This window comes from Ovis canadensis, chromosome 3, assembly GCF_042477335.2.
Source record: "Ovis canadensis isolate MfBH-ARS-UI-01 breed Bighorn chromosome 3, ARS-UI_OviCan_v2, whole genome shotgun sequence".
Lineage (NCBI taxonomy): Eukaryota > Metazoa > Chordata > Mammalia > Artiodactyla > Bovidae > Ovis > Ovis canadensis.
In genome coordinates this window covers 101,171,338-101,190,377 of record NC_091247.1, presented here as the reverse complement: position 1 = coordinate 101,190,377, position 19,040 = coordinate 101,171,338, and the positions used below count along the sequence as shown (strand labels likewise).

Below are 19,040 nucleotides of genomic sequence, written 5' to 3'. Positions count from 1 at the left end.
AAAGAGTCGGACATGACTGAGAGACTGGGCACACACATTGTCAATGCATGAATTAATAGCATATTTTAGAAATCACTTGGCCAAATTGCCTTTAAACCATGTTTAAGATGAGATTTGAGATACACAGTGTGTAAGGCACTGGAAACAGGGATTGGAGAATACCTTCAAATTTTCTCTTTGTGATTAAGATAAGTATTTGCTCACTCCATTATGAAACTTGAGTTTTAGCCACTGAAACCTCCTACAACTAAAAACAAATATGACTATGAAGTCTTTCTAATAAAAATGCTTGATGGATTGATGAACCAACCACCACTGGCCATCATTAACTGCATTCTTTAAAGCTCAAACATCACATATCTTGAATGAATAATAAAGCAAAACTCAAAGCTGTGATAACTCTCCAGTGTGGTTTTCATCATCTCGTCATTAAAAACATCCAACTCACAGACCAAGAAGCCACCTAAACGTACCAGCTGTTAGGCCAGTGAGAACGAGTCAGCACATCATGTTCAAATGGTTATTCCAACGAACATCATCAATATGCACTAGGGGGTTGGAAGTTATACACTGTATTTCAATAGATAACAACTAGTCTGATCACAGTAAAACTTAAAAAAAAAAAAAAGAATTTTTAGGCTGGGTTTGGAAAAAAAACTTGCTAAATATTTACATCCCATACCCACCTCCCTCTCTCTGTATATTGTCCTGGTATGCTTTCTTGGGATAAACAGATACCGAATTCATAGCAGCTTTTTAATGTCTATCGGTGGATGGATTACTACTACTACTAAGTCACTTCAGTAGTGTCCGACTCTGTGCGACCCCATAGACGGCAGCCCACCAAGCTCCCCCGTCCCTGGGATTCTCAAGGCAAGAACGCTGGAGTGGGTTCCCATTTCCTTCTCCAAAGTATGAAAGTGAAAAGTGAAAGTGAAGTCGCTCAGTTGTGTCTGACCCTCAGCGACCCCATGGACTGCAGCCTTCCAGGCCCCTCCGTCCATGGATTTTCCAGGCAAGACTACTGGAGTGGGGTGCCAGTGCCTTCTCCAAGTGGATGGACAGTGAGCTCAAATTTACTGATGGGTCTAACATCTAATGCCATTCTGCGTAGAGACACGACATTTTCTAAATGCATCACACCCACTGGATTAACAAGGCACTGCGTTTCCAAGGGGTTCTCTGCACTGTTTTGGTTGTATTCTTAACATCCCACTATGGGTAGAATTCTAGCTCCCTTCATTCATCCTGTGGTGTGTGGGTGTGCATGTGGGTGTGTATGCATGCACAAATACATATCCTCAAATCAACTACACTGTTTCCAGGTTTTTCTACATCCAAAGTACACCTTCGTATATTCTGATATTCATTTAGTTAAAATATGCAATTTACTACATTCGAACTACTGCAGGACACAAGAACACAGCTCTATTTGGTTCTACACTACTTCGTGGATAAGGACTAACTTCAACCCCCACACTGGACAACGGTTTGCTTCCTCCATTTCACAGTGACACACAAAGCATGTTTTCAGCTAGCCCGGACTCCGAGAAATATGCTTCCAGATAACAAGACAGTTTCCCTCTTACTATCCACCCACCCAAGCGAGCTGTTCCCATCTGGAGGAGCAAGACACTTCACTGGGAAGGCAATCTTCTTTCTGGCAAAACCTAAACCACTCGTCCATCATCTTTAGTGTGCTGAGACGGGATGCATCTGTTCCAGAGAGATTTTTCAGGTTGTTTTCCAACCATGAGATCCATTCAGATTTCAGGCTCACCTTGTGTGAAGTCAGATTCCATCTAGAACAGACTTAACTTCTGAGTAGGAGACAACGTCTGCCAAGTGTTCCATTCTGAAACCCTATCAGCAAGCATTTTACAAAGCATGGTGGATGGATGTTAACTCGTCCGTGCCTGGCACGCCTCATAAAAACTCAAGGCGTTCCAGAAACCTCGACAGAAATCAACTACTTCTCTCCCTGCTATCAACGCGCTCTTGCCGACTATTCCTCTTACGCGTGATGATGACTAATATTCGCCGAATGGCAAGCAGGTGCTCCTTCAGCGAGATCACGCCCAGTGTGGCCAGTTGAGCCTTCCGTGCCAATGGCAACACCACCAGCATCCACCAGGACCACGCGGGACCACCAGGGTTACTCTGCAAAAGAAAGGAAGACAAAATCAGCAGCTCAAGTAGAAGCCTGTTCTCAGTGTGGTCTTCTGTCTCATCGACACGAGCAAGAATTAAATGCTGCCTTCTCTTTGAGGTCTACTGCACCATTCATTCAGCCCTAAAAGACAAAGCTTACTTTTTAAAAAGCTTTTTATAATTTATTTATTTCTGGCCGTGCCGGGTCTTTGCTGGTGCGTGGGCTTTCCTCCAGCTGCAGAGACTGGGGGCTACTCTCTGGCTGCAGTGCACGGGTTTCTCATTGCTGTGGCTTCTCTTGTTGCGGAGCAGGGGCTCTAGCGTGCACGGGCTTCAGCACTCGCAGTTTCCAGGCTTTACAACACAGGCTCAGTACTTGGCACACAGGCTTAGCTGCTCTGTGGCATGTGGGGTCTTCCCGGATCAGGGATCGAACCTGTGTCTCCTGCACCGGCAGGCAGAGTCTCTACCACAGAGCTACCAGGGAAGCCCGGACAAAGCTTACTTGTATGTCACACACTTAAATGGGAGACATTCACATAAGGAAGAACCTGCCAAGAGACGCATCTTCCACAGGAAAACTCTTCATGAATTAGTCGTTCTTAGTCTCTTAAAGGTTAAAGGTGAAGAGCTGGACATCAGGTAGAGATGCTATCAGGTCTACCCCTGGTACATCTCCATCCCATCTCGGTGGTAGAACTGGGAGGGTCGAGATGGCACCTGTGTCGGTAAGGGACAGACTAAGTCCAACCAGGAAGGAAAAGCTTTTGGTGTAAAGTCTGTCTACACCCCCATCTAGAGCAGGGAGGGACACCTCCGGTAGAAAAATGGCACTGGTCGCTTTTTTCTCTCTTACAGATGAGAGCTAACAATTCCAGCCTCACTCCTTTGAACTGTATCCTGAAAAACTGGGATAGATTTGACCCCGAGGGCTTAAAGACACACCTGGTCTTCCTATGGGACACTGCATGGCTACAGTACTCACTGCAGGACGGCGAATGGTGGCTGGTTGGAGGGTCTCTTAAGGAACAAGGGAATTGGGTAGAAGTAGCATATGTGTGGAGAAGGAAATGGCACCCCACTCCAGTACTCTTGCCTGGAAAATCCCATGGACGGAGGAGCCTGGTAGGCTGCAGTCGATGGGGTCACTGAGAGTTGGACACAGCTGAGCGACTTCCCTTTCACTTTTCACTTTCCTGCATTGGAGAAGGAAACAGCAACCCACTGCAGTGTTCTTGGCTGGAGAATCCCAGGGACAGGGGAGCCTGGTGGGCTGTCGTCTATGGGGTCGCACAAAGTTGGATATGACTGAAGCAACTTAGCAGCAGTCTCTTAAAGCTCTAATTCACAATTCCCCTGGTGGTTCAGTGACTAAGACTCCAAGCTCCCAATACAGGGGCCTGGGTTCAATCCCTGGTCAGGAAACTGGATCCCACATGCCACAACTAGTAAGACCAAGCACAGCCAAATAATAAAGCTCTAGTTCAAAGTCTATGACCCATTAGAAGAAGCAATCATAATGTTTATCTCTACTCTCCAATGTTCTGTTACTGTTTTCTAAACATGCTATACAAACCAAAATGTTTATAAAGAAACAGTATAGGTACAAATTTGATTATAAATCTTATAATAAAGTCAATGAGACAAATATACATATATATGAAATAGTTGTATGTATGAGTTACTGTTAAATATATATGTGTGTGTGGTATCGTGGTTTAATTGCTAAGTCGTGTCTGACTCTTGTGACCTCATGGACTGTAGCCCACCAGACTCCTCTGTTCATGGACTTTTCCAGATAAGACTACTGGAATGGTTAGCCATTTCCTTCTCAGGGTATATTCCTGACCCAGGGATCAAACCCAGGTCTCCTGCATTTTAGGTGTATTTTTTTTTTTTACCAACTGAGCCACCAGGGAAGTCCATTTAATGAGTTACTATTAAATATACATATGAATTATTATGCCTCCTGATAGCCTTTATTTCATAACCAAACAGGCACTTCTGGATTGAGCTCTGAGCAAAAGGTAACCACAGAATTGTTTTCAATATTCCCGGAACTGAAACCAAGATACCCAGGTCTCCCTGCTTCTCCTCCATCCCCACTCCAGAAGCAAGCAGAATCCAAACTGGGGACCAGGAAGGGTGGCTCCGGGTTCACCTTAGCTCAGGGTGAGAGAAGAAGAATGGCACCAAGGTCAAAGTGTATGGCGCAGCCCACGTCACCGTGCAGAAGGCACCCACCTCCCCTCCAAGGGAAGATGGCACAAGTGTTGGACAACACAACCTTCTGCATGGTTCATACTCTCTTTTCTCTCCTCACTTTACTGAGTAGGGAGACACTGAGTAGCAGGCTTAATGGGGAAGCCTCAGCATAAAGGGGCTTCCCTGGTCGCTCAGACGGTAAAGAATCCGCCTGCAATGGAAGAGACCCAGGTTCGATCCCTGGGTTGGGAAGATTCCCCTGGAGAAGGGAATGGTTACCCACTCCAGTATTCTTGCCTAGAGAGTCCCATGGACAGAGGAGCCTGGTGGGCTACAGTCCATGGGGATGCAAGGAGCTGGACACAACTGAGTGACTAATGCTTTCACTTTCAGCATAAAAATACCTCCCACATAGGACCTAAAATCCTCCGCGGCAGGAAGACAAGCGGTCTCCCAAAGGTGTTCACCGTTCGGTTCCTGAAGCCCGTGACTATGCAGCTTACATGGCGGCAGGGACCCTGCAGATGCGACTTAGTGAGGGACCTGGAGGAGTGCAGAGACGATGCTGAATTGTTCCTGGCGGGTTCAACCTCATCACAAAGGTCCTTCCAGCAGAGAGCTGCTCTGGGCTGTGGTCAGAGTGGGGTAATAAATTATGGAAGAAGGGTCAGAGGTCAACTCTGCTAGCCTGGAAGATGGAGGAAGGGGCCAGAGCCAAGGAACACCAGTAGCCTTTCAAGCCCAGAGAAGGGGAGGAAATGGACTCCCCTTCAGAGCCTCCAGCAAGGAATCAAGTCTTGCCATCACTTTGATCACAGCCTGGTGAGACCTCTGAGGGATTTCTAAGCCCCAGACTGTACGATAATAAATTTCTGCTGTTTTTAAGCCATGACAATCATGCAATGTGTTACAATTAGAGAAAAATTTGGGTTAATAGCAAAAGCACCTAGAAAAAGGGTAATTCACACTGTCATCAAGGTAGCCTAATCACCTTGCTTTCTGAATCTGAGCTACAAAACAGAGGAGCAGCAGAGATTATAATAGAGCGGAGGGTGAGGAATGCCTGAGGGTGACTTTTGACTGAAAGCATTTTCCTGGGTTTGGAAAAGATAGAACTCACACGAGACACAGCCACCAAGAGACACGGAAAGAAAGGAAAATTGATGGAAACAATACAAAAGACACTTCGCCTGACCCTAAATCCGCCGAGACCTGGCCCTGTCCCCTCCCCTGCCTCCAGGACAGGTGAGCGGGCACAGCAGGAGGAGCTATACACTCTCAGTCACAAGCCCACACCATCCCCTCTTGGCTCCATCGTCCAAACACAGGGGAGACGAGCCATTTGCACTTAGCGATGCTTCACAGACCTGAAGCCTGGTCATAACTGAAATACAACGGAATATTACTCATCCATAAGAGGAACAAAACTGGGTCCTCTGGAGTGATGTGGATGAACCCAGAGTCTGTCATACAGAGCGGAGTAAGTCAGAAAGAGGAAAACGAACACTGTACATTAACACATGTACATGGAATCTAGAAAGATGGCGCTGATGGACCTATTTGCAGGGCAGGAATAGAGGAGCAGACGTAGAGAACAGAATTGTGGACACAGAGGGGGAAGGAGAGGGAGAGACGAATGAGACAGGAGCACTGAAATAGACCCACTACTATGTGTAAAAACAGGTAGCTAGTGGGAATGTGCTGTGTAACACAGGCGCTCAGCTCGGTGATCTGATAACCTAGGGGGCGGGATGCTGGGGGAGAGGAAGGAGGCTGAAGAGGGAGGGGATGTATGCACTCATGTGGCTGATTCACTCTGCTGTGCAGCAGAAACTAACATAACACTGTAAAGCAACTACACTCCAATAAAAACAAAACCCTATGAGAAGCCATAATGGAAAAGAACACTAATCAAAGAGTGCACACACAGGTATAACTGAATCGCTTTGCTGTATCACAAATTAACAACACTGTAAGTCTACTCTGCTGCTGCTCCTGCTAAGTCGCTTCAGTCGTGTCCAACTCTGTGCGACCCCATAGACAGCAGCCCACCAGGCTCCCCCGTCCCTGGGATTCTCCAGCCAAGAACACTGGAGTGGGTTGCCATTTCCTTCTCCAATGCAGGAAAGTGAAAAGTGAAAGTGAAGTCGCTCAGTCGTGTCTGACTCTTGGCGACCCCATGGACTGCAGCCCACCAGGCTCCTCCGTCCATGGGATTTTCCAGGCAAGAGTACTGGAGTGGGGTGCCATTGCCTTCTCCAGTAAATCTACTATACTTCAATAAAAATAAATAAATAAGAAAAAGAAAGAAAACTCAGCATCACTGGAGCACTCCTGGGAGCAGAGAGAAAGCCCGTGAAGATAGACAGAGGACTGGGAACACCTCTAAGTTAATGACAGAAAATTTCCTCATTTACTCAACGCCTGTTCAGTAGGGGTAAGGCAGGATTAGGTACAAAATGCAGAGTCTATCCTGCTGATAGACGACAATTACCAAACCTTCTGATGCTGGTGAGAGAAGTACAAAAGAGACAGCCAACCAGAATAAACCAATCTCTGACAGAAAACAAATTACCTTCGCATAATATTTATCAGAAAGCATTTATCATTTTTGCTCCACAAGGCGCATGCTACTCTACCAGGTGTCTCTCTGGGCTGTTGATAAATCAAACGGTTCATAAACGGCCGTAATGGAGTCGGCAGCAGAGCAGGCACTGCCAAGCTTTGCTGGGGTGTGATGTGTCTCAGCACACGATGGCAGGAAGTATCACCGCTATGAAATATCAGCACAGCATACCTGAGGCTCAGGTTCTCACTGACCCACAATGGCTTAAAATCTGCTCTTTCATGGGATCCTGAAGTGAAGCGAACCAGGACACAGACTGCTGATAAACTGAATCGCGCAGCATGCCGAGCTCCTCGCACTCTGGGCCTTCCACCTGGTCAAGGAAGAGAGACAGCCTTTTCAGCGATTCATTAGCACACTTGTGTGTCCATTACACAGTGACCATGGCCATGTCTGCTGAGCAGATTCCTGGCATTAGCACTTCAGTGATTCATCAGCATTTCAATAAACGGACAGGTGGCGCTACTGGTAAAGAATCTGCCTGCCAACGCAGGAGATGTGGGTTCCATCCCTGGGTCGGCAAGATGCTCTGGAGAAGGAAACGGCAACCCACTCCACTACTCTTGCCTGGGAAATTCCATGGACAGAGGAGCCTGGCAGCTGCAGTCCTCGGGGTGCAAAGATCGGACAGGACGGAGCACACACACACAGGTACACAAGCTCAACGTAGAAGTCTGCACTGTTACACAGCGGTGCCCGGTCTATCCCATGTCCATCGGCAACACCCAGATGCTTCTCTCACTATCTTAATAGAAAAATGCATCTGAAATTATCAGGAATCATTTTTAATGGCTACATGCAATCCTTCATTTGAAATATACCATAACTTATTCAACCATTCACATAAGACGTATTTTATTAATAAGATGACACAAATAATACTGAGTAATTATGCAAAGTGGTTTTTTTCATATGTGCTTGAGAAGGGGCTGTCATTGCCTCAGGACAGATTCCCAGAAGCAGAATTACCAAGTCAAAGAGTGTTGTTTAGTTGCTTGGTACGTATCTGACTCTTTGTGACCCATGGATTATAGCCCACCAGGCTCCTCTGTCTATGGGATTTTCAGGCAAGAATACTGGAGTGGGTTGCCATTTCCTTCTCCAGAGGATCTTTCCAATCCAGGAATGGAACTCTTGTCTTCTGCACCGGTAGGCGGATTCTTTACCACTGAGCCACCAGGGAAGTTCAAGTCAAACAGTTACAGCAGTTTAAAACCTGTATCTCACGCCACCAAACTATACTTTAAAAGATATGCTACGGCAACAGTGCACTCGCAGCCTGAGCCTGATGCCGGGGAGATCCTACGGCTTTAGAAGGACTCACCTGCTGCCTGGGCCCCTCTCACTGCCCAAGGCTCCGTCCTACGTAGGGACACTGAGCAGAAACAGCTCCAGGGGGCCCGGCTTTGTTCTGGCTTCATCCCTGCCTCTCATGTGGGAATGCTAGCCAGTTGTTCAGTTGCCTTAGGGTAGAACTTCCTCATCTGTAAAACAGGAGTAAACCACTAACGTCCTTTCTGATTGCAAGACTATAGCATTTATGAAAACTGGGGTAGACTCTGGAATTAGACTATAACACACAACCATTCTTAATTTGATTAAAAAGCAAAGACATCATTTTGCCAACAAAGATCTACATAGTCAAAGTTATGGTTTTTCCAGTAGTCATGTACAGATGTGAGTTGGACCATAAAGAAGGCTGAGCGCCAAAGCATTGATGCTTTCAAACTGTGCAGTTGGAGAAGACTCTTGAGAGTCCCCTGGACAGCAAGATCAAACAAGTCAATCCTAAAGGAAATCAACCCTGAATCCTGTTTGGAAGGACTGATGCTAAAGCTTAAGTTCCAATACTTTGGCCACCTGATGTGAAGAGCCAACTCACTGAAAAAGACTCTGATGCTGGAAAAGACTGAAGGCAGGAGGAGAAGGGGATGACAGAGGATGAGACAGTTGGATGGCACCACTGATTCAATGGACATGAACTTGGACGAGTTCCAGGAGATGGTGAGGGACAGAGAAGACTGGTGTGCTGCAGTCCATGGGGTTGAAAATCGAGTCGGACACGACTTAGCGACTAAACAACAACAGCAACAACAGAAGAGGAGCCCTGAGAGCCGCCACACTCAGCCATCATCTTCCAACCAGTTCCCCGTGCCCCGGACCTCGCCGTTCACCTGGCTGCATTCTGCCCTCTGGCCCGTGAGGCCTGGTGCCCACAGGGAAAGAGCGGCTGGAGAGGGGACGGGGCTGGCTCTGCAGGTGTGACTACCCACCCTTTCATCTTCTGAGTATTCAATGGCTGCCTGTTGTAGCCGTCTCTGTGACGGTGGTTCAAAACCCGGAAGCAGCTGATCCCCACGGCGTCAATGACAGAGCCGCCATCGGGGAATGTCCTGACGTCCTTGACTGCCAGCATGCAGCCGTACTCTGAGATCCTGGCGGGACAGGTGGGAGAGACAGTCAAGAATCAGCAGCTGTGATGTTCAAGGGGAAGGAGTGGGAGCCGAGACTAGAATGAAAGGTGGAATCACAACACAGATGTCCCCAGGCTTATACTTCGTTGTGTAATAGGAGCCACTAGGGATTACCAACATCATCTTAAGCTGTTCTCTAAGAAAAACGAAAAATGATGCATTTAATTATAAGCCCCCTCCTCTTTTCAATCTTTTGGCTGCACCACACAGCATGTTCACAATTACACAGTGTTAGTCGCTCAGTCCTGTCCAACTCTTTGTGACCCCATGGACTGGACCGCCAGGCTCCTCTGTTCATGGGATTTTCCAGGCAAGAATACTGGAGTGAGCAGCTGTTCCCTTCTCCAGGGGAATATTGTCAACCCAGGGATCAAAGCCAGACCTCCACGTTGCAAACAGATTACTTACGATTTGAGCCACCAGGGAAGCCCTGCCACTCAGCATGTGGGATCTTGTTTCCCCAACCAGGAATCAAAACCGTATCCCCTGCATTGGAAGCATGGGGTCTTAACCACTGCGAAGTCCCCAGAACCTTCCCTTTGAATACTGGTAACTCTTACCCTGCATGCTCAGCAGATAAACACAGGCCACTCCGTTTGGCACCTGTTTCCAGACATCTTCGTATCATAAGCCGATAGCGGGGCTCAAAGACGTGGAGCAGGCAGGGCATAGTGGGGAAGGCTATGGCGCACACAAAGATGGGCACATCTCTGGTCAGACTGTGGGGTAAGAGGAATGTTAACTAGATGTGGGAGCTCACAGACAAGAAGGGCGTGACAGCCGCGGTTCTCTTAATGACAAAACCCTTGGGCTTGCCTAAGCCTTAGGTGGGAAAAGAAAGTCAACAGTCACAGCATGAGAAGCGCTCAGCAAGCCCTCTTATTTAATCTAGTGAGAGAACTTAAGATCACTATGAACACATTCTCATGACCTTGAGGGCACAGCACTAAGTGACGTAAGTCAGACAGAGAAAGAAAGAAACTATATGACCTCATTTAAATATGGTACAGAGAGAGAGTGAGTGTGTGTGTGTCTGTGTGTGTGTGTATCTGTGTGTGCAATGGGTGAAGGGGGTCAAAAACCACAAAGTTTCAGTTATAAAATAAACAAGTCCTGGAGATGCAATGCCCAGCATGGTGACCATAGTTAATAATACTGTATTGCACATTTTAAAGTTGCTAAGAGAATAAATCTTAAAAAGCTCTTATCACAATAAAAATATTCTAACTGTCTGGAGACAGATGTTAACTTAGATTTACTATGGTGATCATTTCACCAAATTCACAAATGTCAACTCACTCTGTTGTACACCTGAAACTAGTATAATGTTAAACGTCGGTTACATCACAAGAGAAATAAATAAGAAAAAACTCTGATGAAAGCAAAAATGACAAGACGTCAAAAGTAATGAGTTCTACTAATAAATAAAAAAGACTAGAAGAATGATAAGATCTCAATACAGGGTACTACAACACAAAACTTTAATCACTTTAAAAGAAAAAAAAAACTGTCAAACCTATTTTGAGGGGGAAAAAAGCCTGTTTTCAAATACCTTCTGTTTTGAGTGAACTGTGCCTTTTCAGTTCTGAAAAATTTAGTATTGCTTATTTAGATATAAAAAGCAGCCATATGATTTTGTCAAAACACGCTTTTGGAATATTTCTTACAACCTTCTTCAATTAAATTCCATAAACTCGTTGCAATTAATTTTTTTCTTTTTTGAGGCCAATTTGTCTGCCAAAGAGGGGGAAAAATAACTGAGATAGAGCTGTGAGGTTAGCCAGGATTTCCTTCTTGTAACCGCAACCCAGCACAGAGCACCTAGAGCGCGAGGACTTACTGTGGCAGCTCCGTCATTCCGTCATCGCAGCTTCTCTCTGTCAGAGAGCGCATCTGAGAAACACCGAAATACTAATTCTTCGGCCAGAGTGGTTGTATTAAATTTTCTGCTTGCTAACAACTGTAACAAAACAAAGTTAACTAACAATGCCATTTTCCAAGATTTCTCTTTTTTTGACGTGGACCATTTTTAAAGTCTTTATTGAGTCTGTAAAAATATTGTTTCTGGTTTACATTTTGGTTTTTTGTCTGCAAGACACGCCAGATCTTAGCTCCTTAGCCAGGGATGGAACCCACGCACTCTGGAGGGGAAGGTGAAGTCTTAACCACTGCACCACCGAAGGAAGTCCTATGGTAATCAGTTCTTAAGGGAAAAGAGCTCTCTTTCCTAGGGAGCTGGGGTCTCAGAAGACAAAAGGGACTGAGGAGAGAGAGACGGACGGTCGGCCCGTGAGGAAGGGGCGGGCTGTCCCTCCCCCAGGAAAGCAGCTCAGGAGACAGGGTTTGCCTGGAGGAAGGAAGAGGCAATTCCCATCTTGCTGGCGTCTACACTCCATGGAGAATCAGGTCAGGGACGGTAGATGGAGTGAGTAGCAGGTGGTGGAAGATAAGAGAAATACCAAAGAGTCGCCCTGGAGAGTGAAATGCTGAAGCTACCAGAGCAGCACAGCAAAAATGACTAATGGTGTTTCAAGTCTCAGATTTAAGATTGTGAATTTCTTTAATCCTCCCTACTTTGTGGGCCCTTTCCCAATAAAATCTCTTGCTTTGTCAGCACGTGTGTCTCCTCGGACAATTCATTTCCGAGTGTTAAACAAGAGCCCAGTTTCGGGCCCTGGAAGGGGTCCCTCTTCCTCCAACAAATGGTGGCTCTGGCGGAGACCCTTCTTCGCTGAAACTGACATCCTGACCACTCAGGGTACTCAGGGGCCAGCTTGCCTGCCGATGGACCAGACCCAGCAGCCGCAACTGGGACCCTTTTGTCCCTGGTCTCCTCTTGATGTGGACAACTGGCCAGAGTGCCCTGACCGGTAAGGAACAAGAGACTTTATTGACCTCTCTCCCCTTCCCTCTCTCTTTCCTCTCCTTAACTCTTCCTATCCTTCCCTGTTTTTCTAGTCCCCCAGTCCTGGACGCAGGAATCTGGTTGAAGGGCCCTCAGCCTGAGCTGAGGATTGGAGACTGATCACCTCCTCTTGGCAGAGAACTGGAATTCTGCTTCTGGTCTGGTCTAATTTCTGACAGGGCCAAGTTCCAGTCCTCCCTTCTCTGGAGGCCCAGGGAAAAGTCCCATAACGCCTGGGCATCTGTAGGTGGCAGGAGACGTCTGTAAGGCCACCCTTTCGCCCCCTTCTTCCACCTCCGCCCCCTTCTTCTTTCAACCTGGCTTCCTTTCCTCCCTTGAAATCTTTGATGTTAGTACTTGGATTCTTGTATTTAAGGCCTTCCCTGGTGGTGCAGAGGTTAAAGCGTCTGCCTGCAATGTGGGAGACCTGGGTTTGATCCCTGGGTCGGGAAGATCCCCTGGTGAAGGAAATGGCAACCCACTCCAGTACTCTTGCCTGGAGAATCCCATGGACAGAGGAGATTGATGGGCTACAGTCCACGGGTCGCAAAGAGTCGGACACAACTGAGCGACTTCACTTCACTATACAGACACACACAAAAGCAAAAAGAGCTGACTTTGTCAGGACTGAGAATGGGAGCTAAGGCACCAAGGAATTAAAAGCTGCATGTGAAGGGAAAGGAGGTGGAGGGCAAATTTTAGAAGTGCCCGGTTTGTCATTTCCACAGAAATACTTACTTCTGCACAAGGGACAATGCAGGGCGTGGTCCAGGCAGCGCTCGAGGCATTTCAGGCAAAACATGTGTCCACAGGGCATGGTCACAGGTTCAAAGAGCCACCTGCAGAAACATCTGGGTTTTCAGCAAGACATGTCCACAATAGACTTTCAAAGAATCTATTCATTTTATAAGAACTCTAGAAACCACTTATACCCATTTTCCATTTTTATCTTATCAGATTTTTATAAAATAAAGCAATTGTTATTGAGGTGTACGTAATTTCTCTGACAACAGGAGACACAGAGGTAAAGAGCAGACTTTCTGACTCAGTGGGAGAAGGAAAGCGTGGGATGATTTGAGAGAACAGCATTGAAACACATACATTATCGATGCAGAACAGATGACCAGTGGAAGTTTGATGCGTGAAGCAGGAAAACCTGGAGGAATGAGGTGGGGAGGGATTTGGGAGGGGGTTTCAGGATGGAGGAGACACAGGTGTACTTATGGCCAACTCAGACAGATGGGTGGCAAAAACCATCACAATATTGCAATTATCCTCCAATTAAAACAAACACTTTTTAAAAAGCCCATTACGTTTAGGATACAAAGTTCAGAAAGGCTGGATTTTTCACAGTGGCGTAGATGCTATGTCACCATACCTCATACAAAGGGCACACTCAAAGTCAGCCACCTCTATGGGGAGTTCTTCACTTTCTCCTGTGTTACAGTTCACATTTCTTTGGGGTAAGGAGTTGGCCTCTGAAAAAATTTAAATGCTATAATTAACACTTGCACATCTGGGTAATAGAAAGCAATAAAAAGTATTTCCTCTGGTTAAAGTGTGTTACAGGCTTCTCTGGTGCCTCAGATGGTAAAGAACATGCCCACAATGTGGGAGATCCAGGTTCAATCCTTGGGTCAGGAAGATCCCCTGGAGAAGAGCTATCCACTACAGTATTCTTGCCTGGAGAATTCCATGGACAGAGGAGCCTGGTGGGCTACAGTCCACTGGGTCACGAAGAGCTGGACATGACTGAAGCGGCAGAGCACGCACGCAGGGACACATTTAGATGAGTTTTAAATGTCCTTGACAGTTCCAGACCCCCCAGGGATGCCAAGATCCCTGACGCTGGATGGAGTCCCTTACAGAAAATGGTGCGGTGTTTGTGAATAACCTAAGCACACCGTCCCACACACAGACACAGCCCAGAGGCATCTCGGGGTCCGTTCTAGTCCACCGCAATAAAGCCAATACTGCAATAAACTGAGTCATACAAACTGTTTTTGGTTTCTCAGTGCATGTGAAACTTACATTTGGCCTTCCCTGGTGGCTCAGGGTTAAAGAATCTACCTGTCAAGACAGGAGACATGAGTTTGATCACTGACTCGGGAAGATCCCACCTGCCAAGGGAAAACTAAGCCTGTGCACCGCAACTACTGAGCCTGCGCTCTAGAGCCGGGGAGCCGCAACTACTGAAGCCTGAGCACCCGCGAGCCCGCTCTGCCACAGGAGGAGCCGCCGCAGGAGGAGTCTGAGCACCGCAAAAGAGTAGCCCTCACTCCCCACCACTAGAGGGAGCCCTCGAGCTGCAACACGGACCCAGCACAGCCAAAAATAAATAAAGTTAAAAAAAATCTTATGTTTATACTATATTGTAGTGCGCTAAGTGTGCAGCAGCATGATGCCTAAAAAGCAATACACATACATTAATTTAAAATAGGGTTAGTCGCTCAGCCATGTCTGACTCTGTGACCCCATGGACTATAGCCCACCAGGCTCCTCTGTCCATGGAATTCTCCAGGCAAGAATACTGGAGTGGGTAACCAATTCCCTTCTCCAGGGGATCATCCGAATCCAGGGATCAAACCTTGGTCTCCAGCATTACAGGCAGATTCTTTACCATCTGAGCCACCAGGGAAGCCCTAATTAAAAATAATTTATTGCTAAATGGGCTAACCGTTTCCTGACAACACAGGTTTGCCACAAACCTTTAATCTGGTAAAAATAATAATAATCTGCAAAGCACAATAAGTGAGGCAGGCCTACACCTTAAATCATCTCCAGATTACTAAAACTACTTATAGCAATACATGTAAACGTTATGTAAACAGTTGCTATACAGGGTAAGTTTTGCTTTTTGGCACTTTCTGAAACTGTTTTCCCAAATATTTTTGGTTGAATTCACTTGTACTGAAGCCTGGCTGTATATAGCCATTATGTATCTATAAGCCATGAATAAAAGGTCAAGTTATACCTAAATTTCTCTGCTTTTTTTTTTTGGCTATGAAGTCTTTATAGAAGTAACCACTGAAACTGGCCTATAATCTGAAAGGTGATATATTCATCTCACTATTCATCTTAAACTGCCTGCATAAATTTTGTAAAGTGTATTCAGCATCAGCCAACCGTCTCTCACTCTTCGGTCACATACTCCAAGACAAACGGCCTACTGACCTTTCCTGGGAATTTTCCCAGGGGCACTCACAGCGTGTGCATCCTCTGAGTCATTCGGAAACTGTCTCTTTAAACCAGCGCTGGGCTCCGTTGGAAGGATGCTGTCTAACACCTCCTGATCCTCTTCACAGGGTAAGCCCAGGATGAAACGCAAAACTGAGGAACTGCTATTTCTAAACACATCAGGTTTCTCAGATGGATTCTGATAAAAGTACGAAAAAAGAATCCTGAATATTAAAGACATCATAGCGTAAGAAAAAAAGTTCATGCAATAGGGAGCAACTGAATACCAGTATTCATATATTCAAATTATCCCTGTGCTTTCTTTTCTCTAAGACAAAATAATTTCAAGTCTCCTAAGGTTTTGGGTGTTTTGGAATGTTCTAGAAGTTTCTTTTAATCTTTAGTGATTTTCTTTTTCTTAAATATTTTATTTATCTACTTGGCTGCCCCCCTCTTAGTTGCATCATGTGGAATCTTTAGTTGCAGCATGTGGGACTAGTTCCCTGACCAGGGATCAAACCCAGGCTCCCTGCATTGCAGGCACAGAGTCTTAGCCACTGGACTACTAGGGAAGTCCCATCAATCTTCAGCGATTTTCAGTATTCCACCAACATCTTTGGAAAGTTTTAACTCTCAAGAGAAGCCACAACTGGTCTTGAGAAGTACTAGCTAACGGAATGTCAACATCTGAATAACTTGTAAATGTTCAAAACTATATTAAGCTTAGTCGAGATAATTTTGACAGTGACTTCCCTGGTGGTTCGGTGGTTAAGAAGCCACCTCTCAATGCAGGTGACGTGGTTCCATTCCTGGCCAGGGAACTAAGCAAAGCCCAAGAGCCACAACTGGAGAGGCCATGTGCTGCAACAAGAGATCCTGTGTGCTGCAACTGAGACCTTACGCAGCTCACTTTAAAAAACAAAAAAAGATAATGTTGACAAGTACGTGCACTTCCTACCTTAGACCCTCCTGCACTGCCACCTTCCTCCACAGGACCCTGGCTGTTCACATGGCTCTGCTATTGAGCCTTTAGTCTCATGTTCAACAGTATACTTTGGGTGGAAGATGTTAAATTCTTTTTTTTTTTTTTGAAGATGTTAAACTCTGAGGCATGTATTCTAAGGCTGGGAAAAACACCTCACACAGTACCTACAAAATTGCCAAGAGGAAAAAAGCATTTTTTAAAACACTTTTGAAAAATACGTAACAAACTAACTTAAAAGATTCAGAGGAAATGTAACAAGAACTCACGGTCACTGGAAATGCTAAGGCTGTGTAACTACCACTTACAAGCTTTTTTAACAGGGCAGATCTTTAACTGGATGACCTCTAATAAGATGAGGCTAAAGATCTGCATAAAAGAGTAGATATTTCTGCATCTTGTTGGTGAAGCTTTGCTGAAAATTTCAAGTAAAGCTATGCAGCTGAATTGACAGATTTTGCACATAGCACAATGTCTTTTATGTGGCCCCTGCACCAACTATAACATCTGAATTACAAACCCTAGGTTAAATCACCTTGCATCCCCAGCGTCATACATTAACCTCGCCTCACTGATACATGTCATTAGTTCAGCAGAGGTGAGATATCTATGCCCTGACTCGTGAAATGTGCTGCATTACCCATGGATGACAGTTATCAAACGTGTGAACTCATCATTATCACTGTGCATTTGAAATCACACTGTCATGAATATTCAGAGTTACATTTCTCGCTTATTTTACACAAAGGAGCTACTCAGCATAAATACAAAGGCAGAAAGTAAGACTCAAAGAAGCAAAGCAAGTCATTGAAAGGGAATCACACCTTCTGGGCTGCTTTCTTCACTGAGTTACACTCAAGATTTAGAGGAAGGCAGTAGAAAAACTCCCTCCATGTCTCCTTACTTCTTCCCAGTCCAGAGAGAGCCTGGGCTTTCACATGATGCCCCTGGATGCATCCAAAGACAAACATTTGTAAAAAAATCAGTGTGATGATACACTTGCGTACAAACAGCCCTGAAAAAAAAAATCGCTGGAACTGTTTTACTTTCATATTAAACAGAATAAACGCAAGCCCACGGAGGATGGCTTCAGATCGACCCCAAATTGGGCAAACCTGAATGTCCCACAAGTATGATCCATGATCAGAACATCAGAGTCCACACTTGGAGTCTGATCCCAAAGCAGATCCAAGGGACCGGCTAAGAGAGCACTGGACGTCCAGCACCTTTAACTCACTCAGTGATCAGCGGTCACTACCATGTCCCCATCTTCAAGGTGCATATGGTCTTGTGGGAGCAGACACACATGACAGAAATAACTATAACAAAGTGTTGGCATACAGAGTGCCACAACAGAAATTAACAAAACACAACATGGGTCAGTGTTTCCCAACAGCATTTTGTTTTTGCTTTATGGATGCAATATTTTCTCAAATCACTGTATATATTGTGCTTTGTTTGACTAGTTCACGTGTTACATTTCCATTGGAGTCAGTTGTTTCCATTATTTAATCTTTCTCTTCTGCACTGTTGAATTTTCTTCTTTTTGGTCCTCAGTTCTTTGCTCGTATTTAAGAAAGATGAATTACTTCCAGCAGGTTTCCCCTGACACTGAGTCAGTTAGAGCCTTGGATGACTGGATGGATGGATGGATACTGGATAGATGGATGGATGGATGACTGGATGGATGGATGACTGGATGGAAGACCATATAGATGGGTGGATGGATGACTGGGTGTATGGATGACTGGTAGGTGAATGACTAGGTGGATGACTGGACAGATGGACAGGTGGATGACTAGATAGACAGACGGATGGATGGATGAATGGATGACTGGATGGATGGATGAATGGATGGGTGGATGAACGGATAGATGGGTGGATGAATGGATGACTGGATAGATGACTGGATGGATGAATGATTGGATGACTGGACGGATGGATGTCTTGCTGGCTGGATGACTGGCTGGATGAATGGATGACTGGATGGTTGGATAGATGAGTAAATGAATGGATGGATGGATGACTGGGTGGATAAAATAAAGGAAAAAGGGAGAACAAGCTACATATTATCTATTAACCTCGGTTACTGTTTCTTGAGTGTATCTAAAACAAAGGTAATTAGAAAGTAATATAGCAGGAGGAAAAATATCTTAATTATTAAATAGAGAATGCTATAGGTGTTCATCTCATCATAAGTTCTTTAAAATTTTAAAATCTCTTAAGGGGTTTAAAATTCAAAGATTCATGAAGAAAGGTACACCTTTTATTCTTTGGCTTATAAATCTTCTCAAGGACAACTTAAGCTATCATTGTTAGGTCAGTTCAGTTCAGTTCAGTCGCTCAGTCGTGTGCGACTCTGTGACCCCATGAATCGCAGCACACCAAGCCTCCCTGTCCATCACCAACTCCCGGAGTTCACTCAGACTCACGTTCATCGAGTCCGTGATGCCATCCAGCCATCTCATCCTCGGTCGCCCCCTTCTTTTCCTGCCCCCAATCCCTCCCAGCATCAAAGTC

The 19,040-nt window shown here is 45.6% G+C and overlaps 1 protein-coding gene across 1 annotated transcript in view; it reads right to left on the bottom strand.

Moving 5' to 3' along the window:
- The window catches only part of LONRF2 (LON peptidase N-terminal domain and ring finger 2), a 67,701-nt gene that overhangs the window by 39,657 nt on the left and 9,004 nt on the right, over nt 1-19,040 (bottom strand). The window contains 14 exon segments of the mRNA XM_069581933.1: nt 1,781-2,160; nt 7,154-7,169; nt 7,171-7,295; nt 9,256-9,287; nt 9,290-9,417; nt 10,017-10,175; nt 11,297-11,323; nt 11,325-11,436; nt 13,088-13,200; nt 13,740-13,839; nt 15,536-15,737; nt 16,497-16,584; nt 16,629-16,687; nt 17,345-17,467. Of these exon segments, the coding sequence (XP_069438034.1) occupies nt 1,966-2,160; nt 7,154-7,169; nt 7,171-7,295; nt 9,256-9,287; nt 9,290-9,417; nt 10,017-10,175; nt 11,297-11,323; nt 11,325-11,436; nt 13,088-13,200; nt 13,740-13,839; nt 15,536-15,737; nt 16,497-16,584; nt 16,629-16,687; nt 17,345-17,467 (1,479 nt within the window). The 3' untranslated portion in view covers nt 1,781-1,965.